Source organism: Gossypium arboreum, chromosome 7, assembly GCF_025698485.1.
Source record: "Gossypium arboreum isolate Shixiya-1 chromosome 7, ASM2569848v2, whole genome shotgun sequence".
NCBI lineage: Eukaryota > Viridiplantae > Streptophyta > Magnoliopsida > Malvales > Malvaceae > Gossypium > Gossypium arboreum.
This window is the reverse complement of record NC_069076.1, coordinates 104,454,634-104,472,838: the sequence shown is the minus strand read 5'-3', so window position 1 is coordinate 104,472,838 and position 18,205 is coordinate 104,454,634. Positions and strand designations below refer to the sequence as shown.

General features: G+C 31.3%; 4 protein-coding genes across 5 annotated transcripts; 3 read left to right on the top strand and 1 right to left on the bottom strand.

The window, feature by feature from the left end:
- Positions 1 to 1,848: 1,848 nt before the first annotated feature.
- LOC108481304 (uncharacterized) lies at positions 1,849 to 4,411 on the top strand. Its single transcript, XM_017784459.2, has 6 exons — positions 1,849 to 2,119; positions 2,829 to 2,888; positions 3,451 to 3,567; positions 3,657 to 3,777; positions 3,857 to 3,974; positions 4,065 to 4,411. The coding sequence occupies exons 2-6, from the start codon at positions 2,879 to 2,881 to the stop codon at positions 4,155 to 4,157; spliced, it is 459 nt and encodes a 152-aa protein (XP_017639948.2). The 5' UTR covers positions 1,849 to 2,119; positions 2,829 to 2,878; the 3' UTR covers positions 4,158 to 4,411.
- Positions 4,412 to 4,720: 309 nt separating this feature from the next.
- On the bottom strand, positions 4,721 to 11,176 carry LOC108470135 (UBP1-associated proteins 1C). Of its 2 annotated transcripts, none has more exons than XM_017771372.2 (6): positions 10,904 to 11,167; positions 10,737 to 10,811; positions 10,058 to 10,188; positions 7,994 to 8,489; positions 7,657 to 7,770; positions 4,721 to 5,064 (listed from the first exon to the last, which is right to left on the bottom strand). In XM_017771372.2, exons 1-6 carry the CDS (start codon positions 10,988 to 10,990, stop codon positions 5,002 to 5,004), a joined length of 966 nt encoding a protein of 321 aa, XP_017626861.1. In that variant the 5' UTR covers positions 10,991 to 11,167; the 3' UTR covers positions 4,721 to 5,001. The 2 variants fall into 2 exon arrangements, with proteins under 2 accessions (XP_017626861.1, XP_052887240.1); XM_053031280.1 differs by lacking the exon at positions 4,721 to 5,064 and adding an exon at positions 6,825 to 7,101 and having other exon boundaries at positions 10,904 to 11,176.
- LOC128295624 (uncharacterized) lies at positions 5,443 to 6,451 on the top strand (the record flags this gene model as incomplete). Its single annotated transcript, XM_053031346.1, has 4 exons — positions 5,443 to 5,605; positions 5,695 to 5,815; positions 5,895 to 6,012; positions 6,104 to 6,451. Coding segments are annotated over 4 exons (462 nt in total), but the record flags the coding sequence as incomplete, so codon positions are not given.
- A 1,779-nt stretch (positions 11,177 to 12,955) lies between the features above and the next one.
- LOC108471040 (WD repeat-containing protein VIP3-like) lies at positions 12,956 to 15,586 on the top strand. The gene is made up of 2 exons (XM_017772610.1): positions 12,956 to 13,420; positions 14,863 to 15,586. Exons 1-2 carry the CDS (start codon positions 13,070 to 13,072, stop codon positions 15,475 to 15,477), a joined length of 966 nt encoding a protein of 321 aa, XP_017628099.1. The 5' UTR covers positions 12,956 to 13,069; the 3' UTR covers positions 15,478 to 15,586.
- Positions 15,587 to 18,205: the final 2,619 nt, after the last annotated feature.

The following is an 18,205-nucleotide window of genomic DNA, read 5'->3' as shown; positions in this document are numbered from 1 at the left end:
GAAATTAACTCGAACAAGTGGAAGAGGATAACTTTAGATTAGTGCGAGTGGTGCGAACAGAGAAAGTCATACAACAACAATTTTAATAGCTCAATGCCTTAAATGAAAACTTTTGAATAATTTAGTGACCACTTTGTAACTTTTTAAAGTTAAGTGGCCAAAATATAAACTTACTCATAGTTTGATGACCTTGGGTGTAGTTTACACTCTAAAAATTTGGTTTATTTTTGGTAACATTTTTCACAATATTAAAATTATTTTCTTTCCTAAAACCTATTTAATTAAATTGATTTCATAAATTAACTAAACAACAACTAAATCCGAAAAATACTAATAAGTCAAATTTATGTAAAAAAGTAAAATATTAATAAAATTATATGTGTAATTTAATTTTTAAAAACAATAACTTTTAAAAATTGAACTCAAACACCCAATTATTTACCTTTTTTATTATATTATCAATCATATTTTCAAAGTATTATTTAAATATTTTTATATTATTTTATATTTTTCATTCACCTAATGAATGTACTATAAATTTAATATAATTTAAATTAATATATAATACCTTAAATACGAGTGTGATTTCCTAAAATATAGCAATATAAATACATGAAATTGTCAATTTTAATTTAACCCTTAGATTTTAATAAACTTACTTTTATTTTTCAAATATAATAATACAATAAATTATTTATATTAACATTTCATAAAATTTAAATTTAAGTAAAAACATCCTTGTTAAACAAATACTATTTTTGTTGGTTTGTTCTAATAATATCACCTTTTAACTCTTATTGGTAAAAAAATTAAAATTTAACAAATTCTAATATGAAATTAAAAAATATTTAAGATTTAATGATTATTTTTATTAAAGTTTTAAAAATTAGTAAAGACAATTAATTGAAAAACATAAAAGAAAAGAGAGTAACCACAAATAATACCGGAGAATAGAGGAGTCAAATTATGAGATAAATCACACTTTAGTCCCTAAATTTGACATTTTTTATTAACTTGGTCCTGTACTTTTTTGTTTCAAATTAGGCTTGAAACTTGACAAACTTTCCCACTTTAGTGCTAATCATTGGATTTTTCTAAGTTATAATGACGTGACATTTTGAAATTATGATATATTATCACCTAAAATTTTATATAAAATCTATAAAAATACCAAAAAAAATTTACAAAACAAAATTTAAATATTATAGTCAATTCTGCACTGGTTTTGACTGTTCTGGTCGAAGCGCACAATTCTAATAATAAACTGGTGCAACCAACTTCCTTTTCCACACCACTTAAAATTTCTATCCGCATCGGTCACACCATCTGTTCGTCTAATTTTAATCACAATTGGCTTGAATATTATACACTAGTTGATGCATAAATAATATTAAAATGATAATAAATAATAAAAATTTACGAACATTGTGCACCGACCAGTGCATATATATTTTATATTTGAATCTTAATTAATATAATTCATTTGAGGATTAAAAATATTTTTATACACGTTTAAAAAATTGATACTAAAATATATTGATACTAGAATACACCAATTTCAATAATAAAAAAAAACTACATATTTGTAGATGCGATAGTGACTACTTTGATTTGCATAGTAAAAATTCATCGTAGCTTAATAAAATTCAAATTTAAGGATTAAATTGAAAAACAACTGTGAATTTTCTAGATAAATAACAAATAAAAAATAATTCAAGAAAAGGTGCACTAAAAGTTTCATTTATCCCTCCAGTCAAGGGTTTAACTGTCATTTCACGGTAGCCATCGAACTGAGAAAATAAAAAAGAAATATTTAAAATATGTTTATTTTATTACAAGCAATGATAAGGATAAATAACAAATTAAGACAAGCGGCAAAAATAAAAAAATATATCTTTTTCCGTAATTTTCCACCATTATTACGGATTCAATGCCAAAAGACACAAACCAGAAGTCAAATTTTCGCTCTTCTTTTTCATTACAAAAAGTATAATTTTTCGGCCTTTGCTTCTCATCTCAAACACTCTTCATTTAAATTTACATTTCTTTTTTAATTTCTTCGATTGACATAAAGAATAATCGATCCAGAAAGCTTCACTCCAGTTCGAGTTCTTCGCAGGCAAGTTCCTCTCTTTCTTTTACTTTTTTATTTTTGGATTTTAGTGCTGATGATTTTTTTATTGTTAATCTTTTTTTCTTGTTCATCATTAGCTTGGGATTTATTTAGTAATTATTGATCCAATTAAAGCAAATTGGAGTAACGAATCATTGAAATATATTAGATTTGTAATCAATTTTTTTGGGGGGGGGTCATTTTTGCTTCTTTATTTTCCCCCAATTGATAAATATGTATATATATTCAGTTTATCGATGGATAATTTCCCAATTTTAGTTGAATTCATGAATTCTTAGGACTGATTATAGCGAAGTTTCCAAAAAAAAAAACCTATGATTTTTGTTGTTTGAGAAATTCTAAGAACAAGTTGACTCTGATGAAAAATATATATATTTTTTTAATTTTTAATTTTTAGTTCTTAATTTGCTTTGGTGATAGTATAGCTAATTCTGAATTTTTTATATGATCCCGATAGTAGATCAAATGCCCGAACTCCCGAGCTCAAAGACATAGTCAAGCTTAGTGATAGTGATAAAGATTTGCATGTGTCGACTGGGTTAAACCCGTCGGCACATGCCGTTATCATCATCACTCGAGCTCGGTTGTATTGGGCATTTGATAGGCTAGCCGGATTGCATCGAATTTTGACTGTTCTTGTAAATATGAAACAAAAACATGTGACTGAATAGGAGTTCTTTGTCATTTGAAGCAGGGAATTTGTCCTTTGGAGTGTACGCCGAGGAGTTTAAAGGCTCCGAACACATGGATCATGGTAATCTTCTTCATGTTTACTAAATTTATCTCCTAAATATGTTTTCTTTTTTTTTGTAAAAGTACAATGGAAGCCTGGGAGTCGGTTTTATTTTGTACCTTCTACTTAAAAATGGTTAAATTAATCCATATAGGTTAGATCCTTGTACGTCAGCATATGACATGCCATGTATTATTGTTTGATTATTCCGTCTAGTTATGTCAGTTTTTAATGGTACAAATGGATGAAATTTTCAATAAAAGGGGTTAGTTTGCTCTTTGATCTAACATGCAAAGGCTAATTTGCTCATTTTTTGAGAAGAGAGGCCAAAATGCAATTTGACTCCTAGTATAGAGACTTGTATAATACTTTTGTCCCACTGTTTTCATTTCTATTGGTGCAATGCTGTTCGATTATGTTCATTCCTCTTCTTTGAAAAAAGGTTGTCTTAACCTGTTATCGGAGACATTCCATCATGGCAATAGAAACGAGGAGTTCATGTGGATTTTAGAGAGAAAATAAAGCAAATGATTGAATCTATTAATTAGTTTCCTAACTACAACACTACCTCGTAATCTTGCAGGTGTTGCTGTCGAGGAGTCTGGGAGTCTGAGAAATAGCCTCGAGGTTACAAAATCACTTTCTGATAAACATCTCGATCTTTTAAGGCCGTCTGCTCGGTACTATTCGGTATTCAAAGGTATGAACTCCATTAAGCTAATCACATGTTCAATTGGGGATATTTTGACCTGTACTTGTAGCTTTATCTTAATGAATAAATCATGTTAGGGCAAGCACCCGATGCAGTGGGGAAAGGCAAGTATACACTTATCAAAGACGAGGAAGACTTCCAAACGGGGATTTTCGACAAACCTCTTCCGTGTTTTGGTTGTGGGATTGGATGGTTTTCGTGAGTACTTTTCAACTCTTCTCTGTTTTCCTTTCTTCAGTGTTTTCCATTTTCTCATGTCGTCTCTATTTCTTAACAGCTTCCTTGTAGGATTTATGTGTCCATTAATGTGGTACTATGCTACGTTTCTCTATTTCGGAAATCATTACCGTAAAGATCCGAGAGAGAGAGCTGGCCTTGCCGCTTCTGCTATCGCTGTAAGTACATCCGACCATCACCTTTCCTTTCTCCTCTCTTATAAATAACTTTTGTATTGATCAAACATGCGTGGTCCGACTTTGTTGTAGGCAATGGCGTGTTCTGTTGTAGTGTTGATCGTAATAGTTTTGTTTTGTTTTCGACTTAATTATGCGGAACCGAAGTGCGTTCGTACATGTTGAAAATGCATGCAAAATCGAAAGTATCAAATGCATTAGGTGCAATGGAGGAACTGGATCAACATTGTGCCATTTGCTGAGAGGATCATTGTAAAGAAAACAAATATTTGAGACAACTGGGTTTGTTTGTTTATAGAAATTTATACAAGAAATTTATCATTGCCATTTTAGAGAACCGTGAAAATGTATGAGGCTATGTTTATTTGTAAGTAATTTGACGAGTTTCATTAATGCAATAAAACTTGAATGGTTGATGAGTTTCGGCATTTATGGAGCTGTTTGTCTCATTTCCTTATATAAAATTATAATTTTACCCTTTTAAAAATTTAAAAAATTTAATTGAATCGAATTCTATTAACTTTTAAATAATTTTAATTTTAATTATTTGATTTATTAATTGATCAAATCAATAATTTGATTAATTCTAATCAATTCAACCACTAAACTAATTTAGAAAGCATTGTCAATTTGAGGATATTAACTATTTTTTAAGAGTCATGTTCAAAAATATAATAGCTTTTAAAAGGATTGATTTTTAAAAAATGTAAGTAAAAATCAAATTAAAATGAGATCGAATGAATTTGGTGGCATTAATCCATAAACAAGGTACAAAAATTAAAAAAAAAATACAGTTTCTGAAGCATTTGCAACAATTACTAGATTAAGCCTCAACCGAAGGGCCAGCTACAAAGTTGATTCTCAAGCAAAACTTACTAATAAATTACTGGTTTTTTCATTAAAATGAGCAAAATTGAATGAATTGACAGCAAACCTGCCATCGAAACCGATTACTGGCGACATTGCCATGCTTCACACACAAAAAGAGCTTTCATCAAAAGCTCGATTTTCAGTCTTTAGCTGCTAAACGGACGTAGTTGCCATCGACCAAAAATCTGTCGTTCGAAGTAATCTGCATTACAAGAGAAAAATGAAGATTGTGTTGTGATGAACGAAACAAGAGCCTCAACTCCTAACCAAATTCACATAAACGAGAACCCCAAATTGTGACTCATTGGTCAGGTGTCGCAAGAGTGTTGCCTACTGTGATGTGTGTGTTAGCAGTGATTTGCTCCAACCAAAGGTGCGTGAATTATACAAAAAAAAAAAAAAAAGGGTACACTACAATAGAGGTTATTCAACTATGATTTTTTTCTTTTTGCTCACTAAATTATGAAAGATACAAAATGATCACGGTTGTCTTAACCTGTTATCGGAGACATTCCATCATGGCAATAGAAACGAGGAGTTCATGTGGATTTTAGAGAGAAAATAAAGCAAATGATTGAATCTATTAATTAGTTTCCTAACTACAACACTACCTCGTAATCTTGCAGGTGTTGCTGTCGAGGAGTCTGGGAGTCTGAGAAATAGCCTCGAGGTTACAAAATCACTTTCTGATAAACATCTCGATCTTTTAAGGCCGTCTGCTCGGTACTATTCGGTATTCAAAGGTATGAACTCCATTAAGCTAATCACATGTTCAATTGGGGATATTTTGACCTGTACTTGTAGCTTTATCTTAATGAATAAATCATGTTAGGGCAAGCACCCGATGCAGTGGGGAAAGGCAAGTATACACTTATCAAAGACGAGGAAGACTTCCAAACGGGGATTTTCGACAAACCTCTTCCGTGTTTTGGTTGTGGGATTGGATGGTTTTCGTGAGTACTTTTCAACTCTTCTCTGTTTTCCTTTCTTCAGTGTTTTCCATTTTCTCATGTCGTCTCTATTTCTTAACAGCTTCCTTGTAGGATTTATGTGTCCATTAATGTGGTACTATGCTACGTTTCTCTATTTCGGAAATCATTACCGTAAAGATCCGAGAGAGAGAGCTGGCCTTGCCGCTTCTGCTATCGCTGTAAGTACATCCGACCATCACCTTTCCCTTTCTCCTCTCTTATAAATAACTTTTGTATTGATCAAACATGCGTGGTCCGACTTTGTTGTAGGCAATGGCGTGTTCTGTTGTAGTGTTGATCGTAATAGTTTTTGTTTTGTTTTCGACTTAATTATGCGGAACCGAAGTGCGTTCGTACATGTTGAAAATGCATGCAAAATCGAAAGTATCAAATGCATTAGGTGCAATGGAGGAACTGGATCAACATTGTGCCATTTGCTGAGAGGATCATTGTAAAGAAAACAAATATTTGAGACAACTGGGTTTGTTTGTTTATAGAAATTTATACAAGAAATTTATCATTGCCATTTTAGAGAACCGTGAAAATGTATGAGGCTATGTTTATTTGTAAGTAATTTGACGAGTTTCATTAATGCAATAAAACTTGAATGGTTGATGAGTTTCGGCATTTATGGAGCTGTTTGTCTCATTTCCTTATATAAAATTATAATTTTACCCTTTTAAAATTTAAAAAATTTAATTGAATCGAATTCTATTAACTTTTAAATAATTTTTAATTTTAATTATTTGATTTATTAATTGATCAAATCAATAATTTGATTAATTCTAATCAATTCAACCACTAAACTAATTTAGAAAGCATTGTCAATTTGAGGATATTAACTATTTTTTAAGAGTCATGTTCAAAAATATAATAGCTTTTAAAAGGATTGATTTTTAAAAAATGTAAGTAAAAATCAAATTAAAATGAGATCGAATGAATTTGGTGGCATTAATCCATAAACAAGGTACAAAAATTAAAAAAAATACAGTTTCTGAAGCATTTGCAACAATTACTAGATTAAGCCTCAACCGAAGGGCCAGCTACAAAGTTGATTCTCAAGCAAAACTTACTAATAAATTACTGGTTTTTTCATTAAAATGAGCAAAATTGAATGAATTGACAGCAAACCTGCCATCGAAACCGATTACTGGCGACATTGCCATGCTTCACACACAAAAAGAGCTTTCATCAAAAGCTCGATTTTCAGTCTTTAGCTGCTAAACGGACGTAGTTGCCATCGACCAAAATCTGTCGTTCGAAGTAATCTGCATTACAAGAGAAAATGAAGATTGTGTTGTGATGAACGAAACAAGAGCCTCAACTCCTAACCAAATTCACATAAACGAGAACCCCAAATTGTGACTCATTGGTCAGGTGTCGCAAGAGTGTTGCCTACTGTGATGTGTGTGTTAGCAGTGATTTGCTCCAACCAAAGGTGCGTGAATTATACAAAAAAAAAAAAAAAAAGGGTACACTACAATAGAGGTTATTCAACTATGATTTTTTTTCTTTTTTGCTCACTAAATTATGAAAAGATACAAAATGATCACTTAACTATTCGATTTTATCTTTTTTTGTCACCAGCCGACTAACGTAAAAATGAAAACATCCAAAAATTTAAGATAGTTGGGTGACAGAAAGGACAAAATTGAATAGCTAAGTGATCATTTTATAACTTTTCACAGTTGGGTGACCATTTTGCAGCTTTTCATAGTTGGATGACAAAAAAAGAAAATAAAATATAGTTGGGTGACAACTAATGTAGTTTATGCAAAAAAAAAATCTCATAGAAGGACCCTTGACACAGAACCTCCTCTTACCTTGTGCTGCAATATTTCACTTAGTTGAGACTTGTCTTCATCAACACCGGATTCTTGGAGGGCCTTTAGAACCCGTTTTTCCAGCTTCCGCATCTTTAAAACTCCATCAGGACTCTGCCACATGCATCGAAAAGAAAGCATAAATGCAAATGCATGGACAAACTGAGGGAAAGATGGTTGTAAATATAATAAACATGAAACGACTTTGCATCAATGTGCCTCTGCTTAGTTCCCGATCATTCTTTCACTGTGTTTATCTTAACAAAGCTACGGTACGGATTTAAGCATAACAAGAAAAAAAGTATGAAATCAAATGAATCTTAATTAGGAGACGTACGGATTTCAAGGTGTCTTTGATCAACTTCTTCCACTTTATCTTCTTTTTCTTGTCTTCTTTCGTAGAGGCGGATTCTACTTTATCTTCTTTTACGACATTATGCTTGGATTTCTTTGCCTTTCCCTTTGCATCATTTACTTCTCCATTGCCCGTTTCAACAGAGCCGTCACCCGCACTAGTTTTTTCAGTACCATCCGTCACAGACGCATCAAACTTTCTCTTTTTAGTTGAAGGTAAATCTCCTTTTGTTGCTTCTGAGTTGATTTGGGGTTGACCATCTTCAGGCAGATCCTGTGATTTGGCATCTCCAACAGATTTATTCTCCGGCAGCTCACCATTCTCTTTATTTTCAGCTGAAACCTTTGATTCCGGAGCGGATTCTTCCATCTGTTTAGGTTGTTGCTTAGCATGAAATGCCCGAGCTTTTGCCCTGTGCTTCTTTCCGTCGGCATGAAGAAGCAAGGTCTGCTGACTGGTAGCCTTGGAATTGCAAAGACTGCCAAATACATAGATAACGACGAGAACCTCCTCAGATCACGAGCCATAGAACGATAAATAACAAAAAGACAAGGATTAATACACAAGCAACATTTTACACTGTGATAGTGCTCGGACTATAGATCAAGAGCTCAAAACAAACTGCTCGAGAAATGAAATGTCAAAGTCACTATATTCGGCGATTAGGCAGAACATTATTAATCGATTCATCAAATGACACACCAAAGAAAATTCAATTCCAGTAAGTTTGGTGTTTTAAACTTAAAAAGATCAGATTCTTGAGTATTGGCCCTAGAAATATACTGCTAAAGGACAAAAACATTAACCGGAAACAAGAAAACCACAAGTCAACCACAGAGATGCATTATTCAAGAAAAATCTTTATTGCAAACTATAGGTTTGGAACTCTCTGCAATACTTATCAGGGCAGCAACTAGATAATTCAAAAATTGAAATCGTCTCCACCGGCATTCTAAGCTCTGAACCTATTCAGAAATCTACTGGCTTCAGGCTAGGCGCATTGCCTGTTCACTACCTAGGAATGCCACCGATTACTAGAAAGCTCCCTATGAAGGATCGTGAGCCTTTAAATCGAAAGGCGACTATCCTATGCTGGAATAATGCTACTTAACCAAGCGGCAGTCTTCAACTTACAAAACTATCGATGTCAAAACAGTTAAAGTACTTGGAAGGTCCCTGTATTATAAGGATATGATCAAATTAGTTTCTCTATTATTAAATGGATCAATTTAGTCTTTATACTATTAAAAAGAATCAAATAAGTCCAAATTGTAACAAAGGTAACTTTTACTATATACAAAATGTCTTGAAAATTATTTGTTTCAATTGCAATTTAATTCCAAACAAAAAATTTCATTTATATAACCATAAAAACTTTAAAAATCTCAGGTAAACAGTAAATGATATTTTTTTAACAATAAATGTTAATTCTATTCCAATTTGCCCCAATTTGATTCTTTTAATGGTATAGGGACTAAATTGATCCATTTAACAGTATAGGGACTAATTTGATCAGATCTCTATAATAGAGGGACCTCTCAGATACATTCACCATGTCAAAACTATATCCTTCCCAAACAACGCATTAGTAGACATAATCAAATGAAGAACACTGATAACAATCGCTGCAAAATTAAAGCGGACAATATTAACATTGCACTTTGTAATCCGCCATGTTCACATAAATTGCTTGTTATTGTCGCTGACGATATTTACGGTAGCAATTAAAATGCTTCTTACTACTTATCCGAAGAAGAGAATTCTCCAAAATATACTTATAATTAAAGAAACACTCCCATTTTTTTCCTTCATTGTACAAAGCCATTTACGATTCTAATCTAACACCCTTCACAACTTTTCAGTTAGAATTGAGCTTATTTAAGTTAAATGTTTCTACCAACGGAAAACAAGCTGTCAACAAAGAGATTACAATACGATCCTAAGGAAATCTCTTGACTCATATAGTCCTCAACAATATCTTACATGTCAACATAATCAATATATATTCAATCATTTTAAATATAAAAAAAAAGTGTAAAAATTTACCTACAAAACCATGGAGGACGTTGAGATAACCCGACATTGATATCAATATCAGGTTTTTCCTTTGTTTGCTTGTTGGGTTTTGAATTTGAACCACTTGGTGTTTTCCCTTGTCCTTTAGGACCATATTTTTCCTGAATATAAAACCAAAAAAAAAAAATGTCAGTCAGATTACTTATCAGAAATTAATGTCTAATTATGGTTTTAGTCCCTCTACCATACAGAAACTCGAGATTTAAGCCATTACTTTAATTTGATATAATTTGTTCATTCATACTTTTTATAACTTTATTAGTAGGTCCAACTTGATAATAACGTGCCACCGTTTAAGTAATGACGTAAATTTTTCTTTCATCCATTATTCAGTCAGACTATCAAAAAATGTTCAACCAATAATAAATTTTCATGTCAACTAAGTTTGTTTCTTTTTTTTCTCCATTTCCGTTTTACTGTCTATATTCAGATTTCATGAATGCTACTCCCAACAATGTTATCTCCGAAGTTCAAACCTACGTTGTTAAAAACAATTTGGACCTGCTACTAACATTATATAATAATAATGTATCAAATACTGTCAAAACAAAATAAATATTAAATCTTAAAATTTAACATAGTAAAGGGACTAAAACCATAATTACACCGCAATTAAATAAATAAGATTTTAAGGGATTAAGGAACTTACCATCTCAGTCATGCACTGTGTATGGCTTTGAACATTTTGCTGCCCAAAAATCACTCCACAATCAATGCATGAAAGCTAAAGAATCAACCGAAACAATAATGGGTTAGCCGAGAATTAGAGATTAACCAAAGAAAAAAAATGATTTTCTAAACAAAGAAGAAGAAGACCTTTGAAGCAGAGCAAATCCTAAAGTGATTTGGTAACTTAGGTTTCTTCAAGTTCTCGCCGCAATCCTCGCATTGAAACCAGACCATCTTTCTTGTTAGGTACTTTTTCCTTCTTTATGTGATTTTCCGGGAAATTTGATGGGAAAAATAATCAGAAGGAAGATGATGGTTGTCTTTGTTAAGGGGTTTTAGGGTTTAGGGGTTTTCTTGTTTTGATTTCATTGTTGTTATGGAATATTCGAGATGATTTAGGAGCTAAAACGCAGCGTATGAGCTACTACTAAGACTAACGGTAAAATGGGCTTTTTAAATCAAAAGATGAGGCCTAGTTGAAATATGTAAATACGTAACGTTAAAATATGCTATAAGTGACTAGATTCTTAATTAATTTAGAATTTAGTTTTTTTTTTTAGAAATTTAATCTCTTTATTTTTCGGATTTAAAACTTAAGTTTAATTGTTAATATTATTAAAATTTTATTGTAAATTTAAATTCATTACAACACTATTTTTTTCTTAATTTAGAATTTAGTCCACTTATTTTTACTTTTAAAATTTTAATCCTTCTGTTTTTTATATTTAAAATGTAAATTCAATTACTAATACTATTAAAATTCTTTTTCTAAATTCAGATCTAGTACAATATCATTTTTTACATGATTACCAAGTGATTTTTTTAATTTCAAAAATTACACTAACAAAATTGATAAAATAATTCTAACGATGCTAATAATTATATTTAAATTTTAAAATCCAAAAATGTAGCATTAAGTTGCTCAATAACATGGTTAAAATATTATCATATTTCTCTTCTTCTTCTTTTAAAGAGAAAAATAGTTAAATTCTAAAAGTTATGTGTTTTTTAAAACTTATTTGGACCGCTTAAAAGAGAGAATAACTAAATTTACTTGTAAAGTTAAAATTTTCAATCGTAATCTATCAAATATTTTTAACTATGATAATAGACTCTTTTAAAATGGAATTGTTTTGACAACAACATAACTCATCATTTATTTTCTTTTCTTTTTTGCTTTTGCCAATAAGGGAACCAGAAATCATTAACTCCATTGTAATATCCTTCATTTAAGAATTAAGAGTTATACGTAGCTTAATCACTGTATAAAAAACTATTTAAGGTAAATTATAAATGTAGTCATAATTTAAATTGAATTTTTATCATCAAGTTTTAAAAATTACTATACGGTCATTAATGTTATTAATTTGTTATGTTATGATTATCAAATTATTAATTAATGTTAATGGTATAGCGGCAAACTAACATGACACCGTTAATAATGTTATATTTTTTCCCTTCCATTTCACGTGAATATTTTTTTTTCCCCTTATCCTTCTAATAATTTCCATTTTCTCTTCTTCTTCTTTTTTTTTTTTTGACTTCTCTTTTTTCAAAAAGTTTCCATCCTCTCCTATTTTCCCATCATAAAATCATAAATTAGTATATAAGATTTGAAAATTCAGTGATCAAAATATAATTCAAACTTATAATTTATTCAAATCTTATCTTTTGAGTATTTTTCATGTTTGTTTTAAATTTTATGTTCTAGGTTCGTGGATGCTTTTTCCAATAAGGTTGTCTTCAAAATTCGAACTTATATTATTTCCTCAAATATGAATATTTACTTAAAATTGCTAACCGTTGTCGTAGTGTAAAATGATTTACGAGGCTTCATCTTTTGTTAATATTTGCATAAAAATAATCTAACTTTACATGATAATACAATTTGTGTAAGATATGTTAACAATTTTTAAAAGTTACAATGAAAAGTTGTATCATAATGAATTTAATGAATATATTTTTCACATCAAATTTTAGAATTAGCAAAATTAATAAACTTAATAGCTATCATTTGGTCAATAATAAAATTTTAAAATCCTAAAAGTACAGGGACTAAAAATAACAAAATTAAATTATATGGATTAAATCCACAATTTATGCATAGTACAGGCACTAATACCAAAATTTAACCTATAAAAACAAAATATAGACTAAATTTAAATTTTAGCTAAAGTATAAGGATCACTAGCAGAATTAGACCTCTTGAAAAGCAAAATTTCAAAACCCCAACAAAAACCCCAAACTTAACCAATAATTTCTATTTGTAATATCAAATCACAGATTGAGCTAGGGTTCTTAATTGTTACAAAGATGGCAAAATCAATGAAACTGGCAGGCCTAAAATCCGTTGAAAACGCCCACGACGAGTCGGTTTGGACGGCCACTTGGGTTCCCGCCACGGGCAGCCGCCCGCCGCTTCTTTTAACGGGCTCCCTCGACGAAACCGTTAAGGTGTGGAGGCCTGACGAGCTCGACCTCGTGCGCACTAACACTGGCCACTGCCTCGGCGTCGTTTCGGTGGCCGCTCATCCTTCCGGCGTGATCGCCGCCTCCGCCGCGCTCGACAGCTTTGTTCGCGTGTTCGACGTTGACACCAACGCTACCATCGCCACTCTTGAATCTCCTCCGTCTGAGGTCTGGCAAATGCAATTCGATCCCAAGGTAATACTTCTTGTTCGACTCTTTTTTTGGGAGGAAATTTAGGAGAATTCATTATAGCCGTGGAAAATCGATTAATTCATGTATTTGTCTAGATTTTTAAATGGAAAATATGCCATCCGTCCTTGTAAGTTGATAAAATTTGAGATTTAGTCCTTGTACTTAAATTCTAATTCAATTGTTGACAATATTAGTATTTTCTGTCAAAAATATGATTAGTGTACAAAGTTCATAATGATTTGTTTTTACAGTTAGTATGATTATTTGGGTGTATTGGTAGCAAATTTTGACAGAAAATAACCGTGTCAATGATTAGACTGCGATTTTTAAATTGAAAAGTATGAGGATTTAGTTTTAAACATTTCAAATATAAGGACTTAATCATAAATTTTATTCAAGTATAAAGACTGACTGCATATTTTAGCCAATTTTTAAAATCTGAAGGCCACTCATAAATGGTACTAAAGAGTTCATCGAAATGAAAGAAATTCAAATAAATCATGGATTCTTAATGTTAGATTAATTAAACTAACGAATTATATAGTTTTCCAACGCCTCAATTAGAATTATGTCGTTATCGCAAAAATAAGCATTTTTTTTTCCTTCATTTTTCCTTGCAATAAATGATTTTTTGATTCTAGACTTTCTAGTAATGAAGTCAAGCTTGGCTAATTAAGCTCTCACCAAGAAGCACAAATCTCTAATCTCAGTTGGGACCCTTGCTATTGCAAGGAGGACATGAGTTTGAATGCGTTTTCCCTACGACTTAAGGGTTTGATGGGTTATGTGTAGAAGTAGGTATTGTATGAAAAAATTATTTAGGAGTTCAACTTTGCTACATTTCTTTTATTGGGGTAGTAGGTGTTTGGGGATTGAACCCAGGACTGTTGTGCAGGGACAAAATCAGAAGTTTACCTTTGGGGGAGTCAAAATTAAATTATAAAATTTGAAAGGGGTTAAAGTACAAGTTTATGTTTGTATGTGCTTGTTACTTAGAATTTTAAAGGGATTAAATTTTTTTAAAAAAAGTCATCTTTGGGGGATCAAAGTATATTTTTACCATTAAATTAATAATTTTAAAACTTCAAGGGACTAAAACAATAATTTACCATTGGGGGGGAGGGGTGGAGGAGAAGGCCCCTGCCTGTCCCCCTTGGCGCCATCCCTGCTGTTGTGAACTAAGGATTTGAACATAAGTCTTTTGCTAGTTCACCTATGGCTCAATTGACCATCTTTGCTACATTCATTGTTATATAATGTATTTCCTGTTGTCTTCTTTGAAGAATCTCATGGGGACTCTGCTAATTTTCAAGTTGTAATCATGTTTTTTGTGAGTTCAGGGCTACATCTTATGATTATGATGAACTTGTTTGTGATTGTAATTTATGGTTTAAGGTGCTCGAATTTGTTTCGGTTGTGTTTCTAAAAGTAACTTCAAAATTTAGGGTACAACACTTGCGGTTGCCGGAGGGGGTAGTGCATCGATCAAGTTGTGGGACACTGCGACGTGGAGGTTGGTTGCAACTTTATCAATTCCTCGTCCTGAAGGATCCAAGCCTTCTGACAAAAGCGGCAGCAAGAAGTTCGTCCTATCTGTCGCATGGAGTCCCGATGGAAGGCGACTTGCTTGTGGCTCGATGGATGGTACAATTTCGGTTTTTGATGTAGCTCGTGCCAAATTTCTTCATCACCTTGAAGGCCATTACATGCCTGTAAGGTCTCTTGTGTTTTCTCCTGAACATGATTCACGGAAGCTATATTCGGCCTCGGACGATGGTCATGTGCATATCCATGATGTTGAAGGGAAAGCTATAATCGGGGCCATGTCCGGTCATACTGGTTGGGTTTTAAGCGTAGATGTAAGTCCCGATGGGGAGGCTATTGCAACTGGCTCGAGTGACAAAACTGTTAGACTATGGGATTTTAAGATGAGAGCAGCTATACAAGTAATGAGCAATCACACAGACCAGGTATGGGCAGTGGCGTTTCGACCTGGTGGGCGAGGTCGCCTTGCTAGTGTGTCCGATGACAAGAGCATATTGTTGTATCATTGTTCTTGAGTGTTTCGCCGCTGGTTGAAATAAAAAACCAGTAAGGATATATTTGCATTACAAGATGTTACATTTTTAGCTATGGCTATTGATCCAATGAATATGAGACTTGGCTTTAGATTTGGTTCTGTTTACTTATGTTGCTTTTCAGAAATTTGTTATCTGAAAATGCAATCTATTCAATGGGAAATCTAGACTCATTAATTCTAACCTGAACCTAAAAATTTTATAGATCCAATTTGATTTGGTTATAACGTCAACAATTTGAACCTAAAATGATATGATTCTTAAATAATCCGAACATAAAATAATCTAAATGAATGACTTGAAAAAATTTAGAATTGAAAAGGACTCAAATCTTGAATAACATCAAAAAATTTAAGGGTTAATGGCATCAAATGTCCTAAATTATCGGTTGAATTCTAAATTGATCTTTAAATAAAATTAAAGCATAGTTTCAACTAGGTCATTTTATCAATCTTAGCTTTGACATTAATTGTCAATTTAAATATGATGTAGTTCATTTTTAAACACATGAATTAATAAACATTTTAAATACATCATATTTAAACCGACATTTAATGCCATAGCTGCAATTAAGCTAATCGAAAAACTTAATTGAAGTAATACTTTAATTCAAGCATTTAATTGAATTGTTTTAAAATTTAGACACTACTTTAAAATTTGACTCGTAATTTAAAACATTTTGTATAATTAACCCAAAATTTAATGTATAAATATCTAAATAAAAATAAAGAATCACATTAGTGATTTTAGTTCCTTAAACCTGCATTTTAATTTAATAAAGGATTTTGGTTGAGATTTTAAGCAAAAGTAATGGCAAATGTTGACTATATTCTCTGTGGCTTGGAGACTCCTTTTAAAGGATTTATTTAATTTAATCTGCTCCGACGCGATCTACATTGCTTTCATCACGTGTCAGCTTTTCACTGGCTTTCCTTCACATTCAATTTTTTTCTTAGCTCACCTTTCGCATTCAATTGAGACCCACAAAAAGCTTATAATTATGCATGTTTATTGAGTAGAAATGGTAACCAATAGGATTATTCGTATAAGTTTAAAAATTCATTTAAAAATTAAGAGAGTTTGAGTAAAATATTAAATTTAGAAAATAAATTTGGATAAAGTTAAATAAATTCATTTAAAATATAAATTAGTTATTACTTACATATTTAATGCTCGAGCCTAACTTAGCTTGAGTTGTTATTTAAGTTTGTAATGTTTTATATTATTTTATTTTTATATATTATGTAATTTATAACACGATAAAAGTACCATAGAGGCCTTTTGTATTAGGAGTTAGATTACTTTTTGCCCCCTCTACTAAAAAATGGACAAATTAGACTCTGCATATTCAATTAAAGAGCAAATTGATCATTTTTATCAAAATTGCATCAATTTGTATTGTTAAAAACTGACGTGGCTGATAGAATAACTAGACTGTGACATGTGACATGCCATGTGTACCTCATGCTGTTGTACAAGGTCATTTTTAACAACAAAAATTGATAAAATTTTTAACAAAATAATCAATTTGCTATTTGATCTAACATACAATGACTATTTTTCCAATTTATAAGTAGAGAAGACGAATTACAATCTTGACTCCTAGTACAACGGCTCCATGGTACTTTTACCTTTATAACACATAAAAATTAAATCTACAATAATATATAATAATACTATAGTGTAACATTAAAAATGTTAAGATAATTGTACATAAAATTTTAATAAATAAAAATATATTAAATTATTAAATATTAAACTAAAACTAAAATAAATATTAAAAATAAAAATAATACAGGTAGGGTTTGAGTTAGCCATTTACAAATATGGATGATCTTGAGCAAAATTTTAGGCTCATATTCTTAACTGGGCTTGTTTCGGCAAACATAAAGTGTGTTAATATCATGATTAGACCCGATCCGACACCTAAACATATCTACTATTGAGCTGGTTGAGTTGATTATGAATAAAATTAAGAGATAAATATCAAAACTGCACATGAATTTTGGTCTAATGTGCAATTTTATATGTAAACTTTGATTTTGTGTAACTTTATACATAAAATTTTGATTCATAAATGATTGACACCATTATCAATGTAACATCATTTTACGTTTATGTGTTGCATACGCAAATAATTATATTTATCAAATATAAAATAAATTTATATATTTATTTCTTTAAATGTATATAGTTGAATAAGAATCAAAGTTTCAAGTATATGTTTAAACCACAATCAAAGTTTCATGTGTATAATTGCACTAAATCAAAGTTGATTTATCAAATTGCATATTGAATCAAAGTTCATGTACAATTTTTAGTTTTAACACTAAAATTAATTTTGTAAAACATATTGCAATCCCAAAGGGAGAACGTAGGTTTGAATATTTGAGACAATATTGTTAAGAGGAGCAATAATGAACCCCAAATATAAATGGTAAAAATGTACATAAAATTTTGATAACAAAATATAAAATAATTAAAAATCGTGGCATATTTGGTAGGGTCGAGTTGGAATCAATAATAATTTTTATTTTCGAGTGGAGATCAAGGCAAGTAAATTAATATTTAATTTCGAGCCAGGATCAAATGGGCAAAAAACTTGTGTTATCTTATCTTGTTGCCATCTCTAGGGCGGTCTTTACTAGCCCCGAGATTCATCTATGCTTGTTTGAGTCACAATAAATTATAAATTAGGGTTTAAATCAAT

Coding starts and splice junctions, on each gene's coding strand:
- LOC108481304 (XM_017784459.2), top strand. Junction 3,778..3,856: donor TGTGGGATTGGATGGTTTTC/GTGAGTACTTTT, acceptor ATTTCTTAACAG/CTTCCTTGTAGGATTTATGT. Junction 3,975..4,064: donor TTGCCGCTTCTGCTATCGCT/GTAAGTACATCC, acceptor ACTTTGTTGTAG/GCAATGGCGTGTTCTGTTGT.
- LOC108470135 (XM_017771372.2), bottom strand. CDS start 10,990: ATGGTCTGGTTTCAATGCGAGGATTGCGGCGAGAACTTGAAGAAACCT. Junction 10,189..10,736: donor CACAGTGCATGACTGAGATG/GTAAGTTCCTTA, acceptor TTTTATATTCAG/GAAAAATATGGTCCTAAAGG. Junction 5,065..7,656: donor GTGAAATATTGCAGCACAAG/GTAAGAGGAGGT, acceptor CTTGTAATGCAG/ATTACTTCGAACGACAGATT.
- LOC108471040 (XM_017772610.1), top strand. CDS start 13,070: ATGGCAAAATCAATGAAACTGGCAGGCCTAAAATCCGTTGAAAACGCC. Junction 13,421..14,862: donor AAATGCAATTCGATCCCAAG/GTAATACTTCTT, acceptor TTCAAAATTTAG/GGTACAACACTTGCGGTTGC.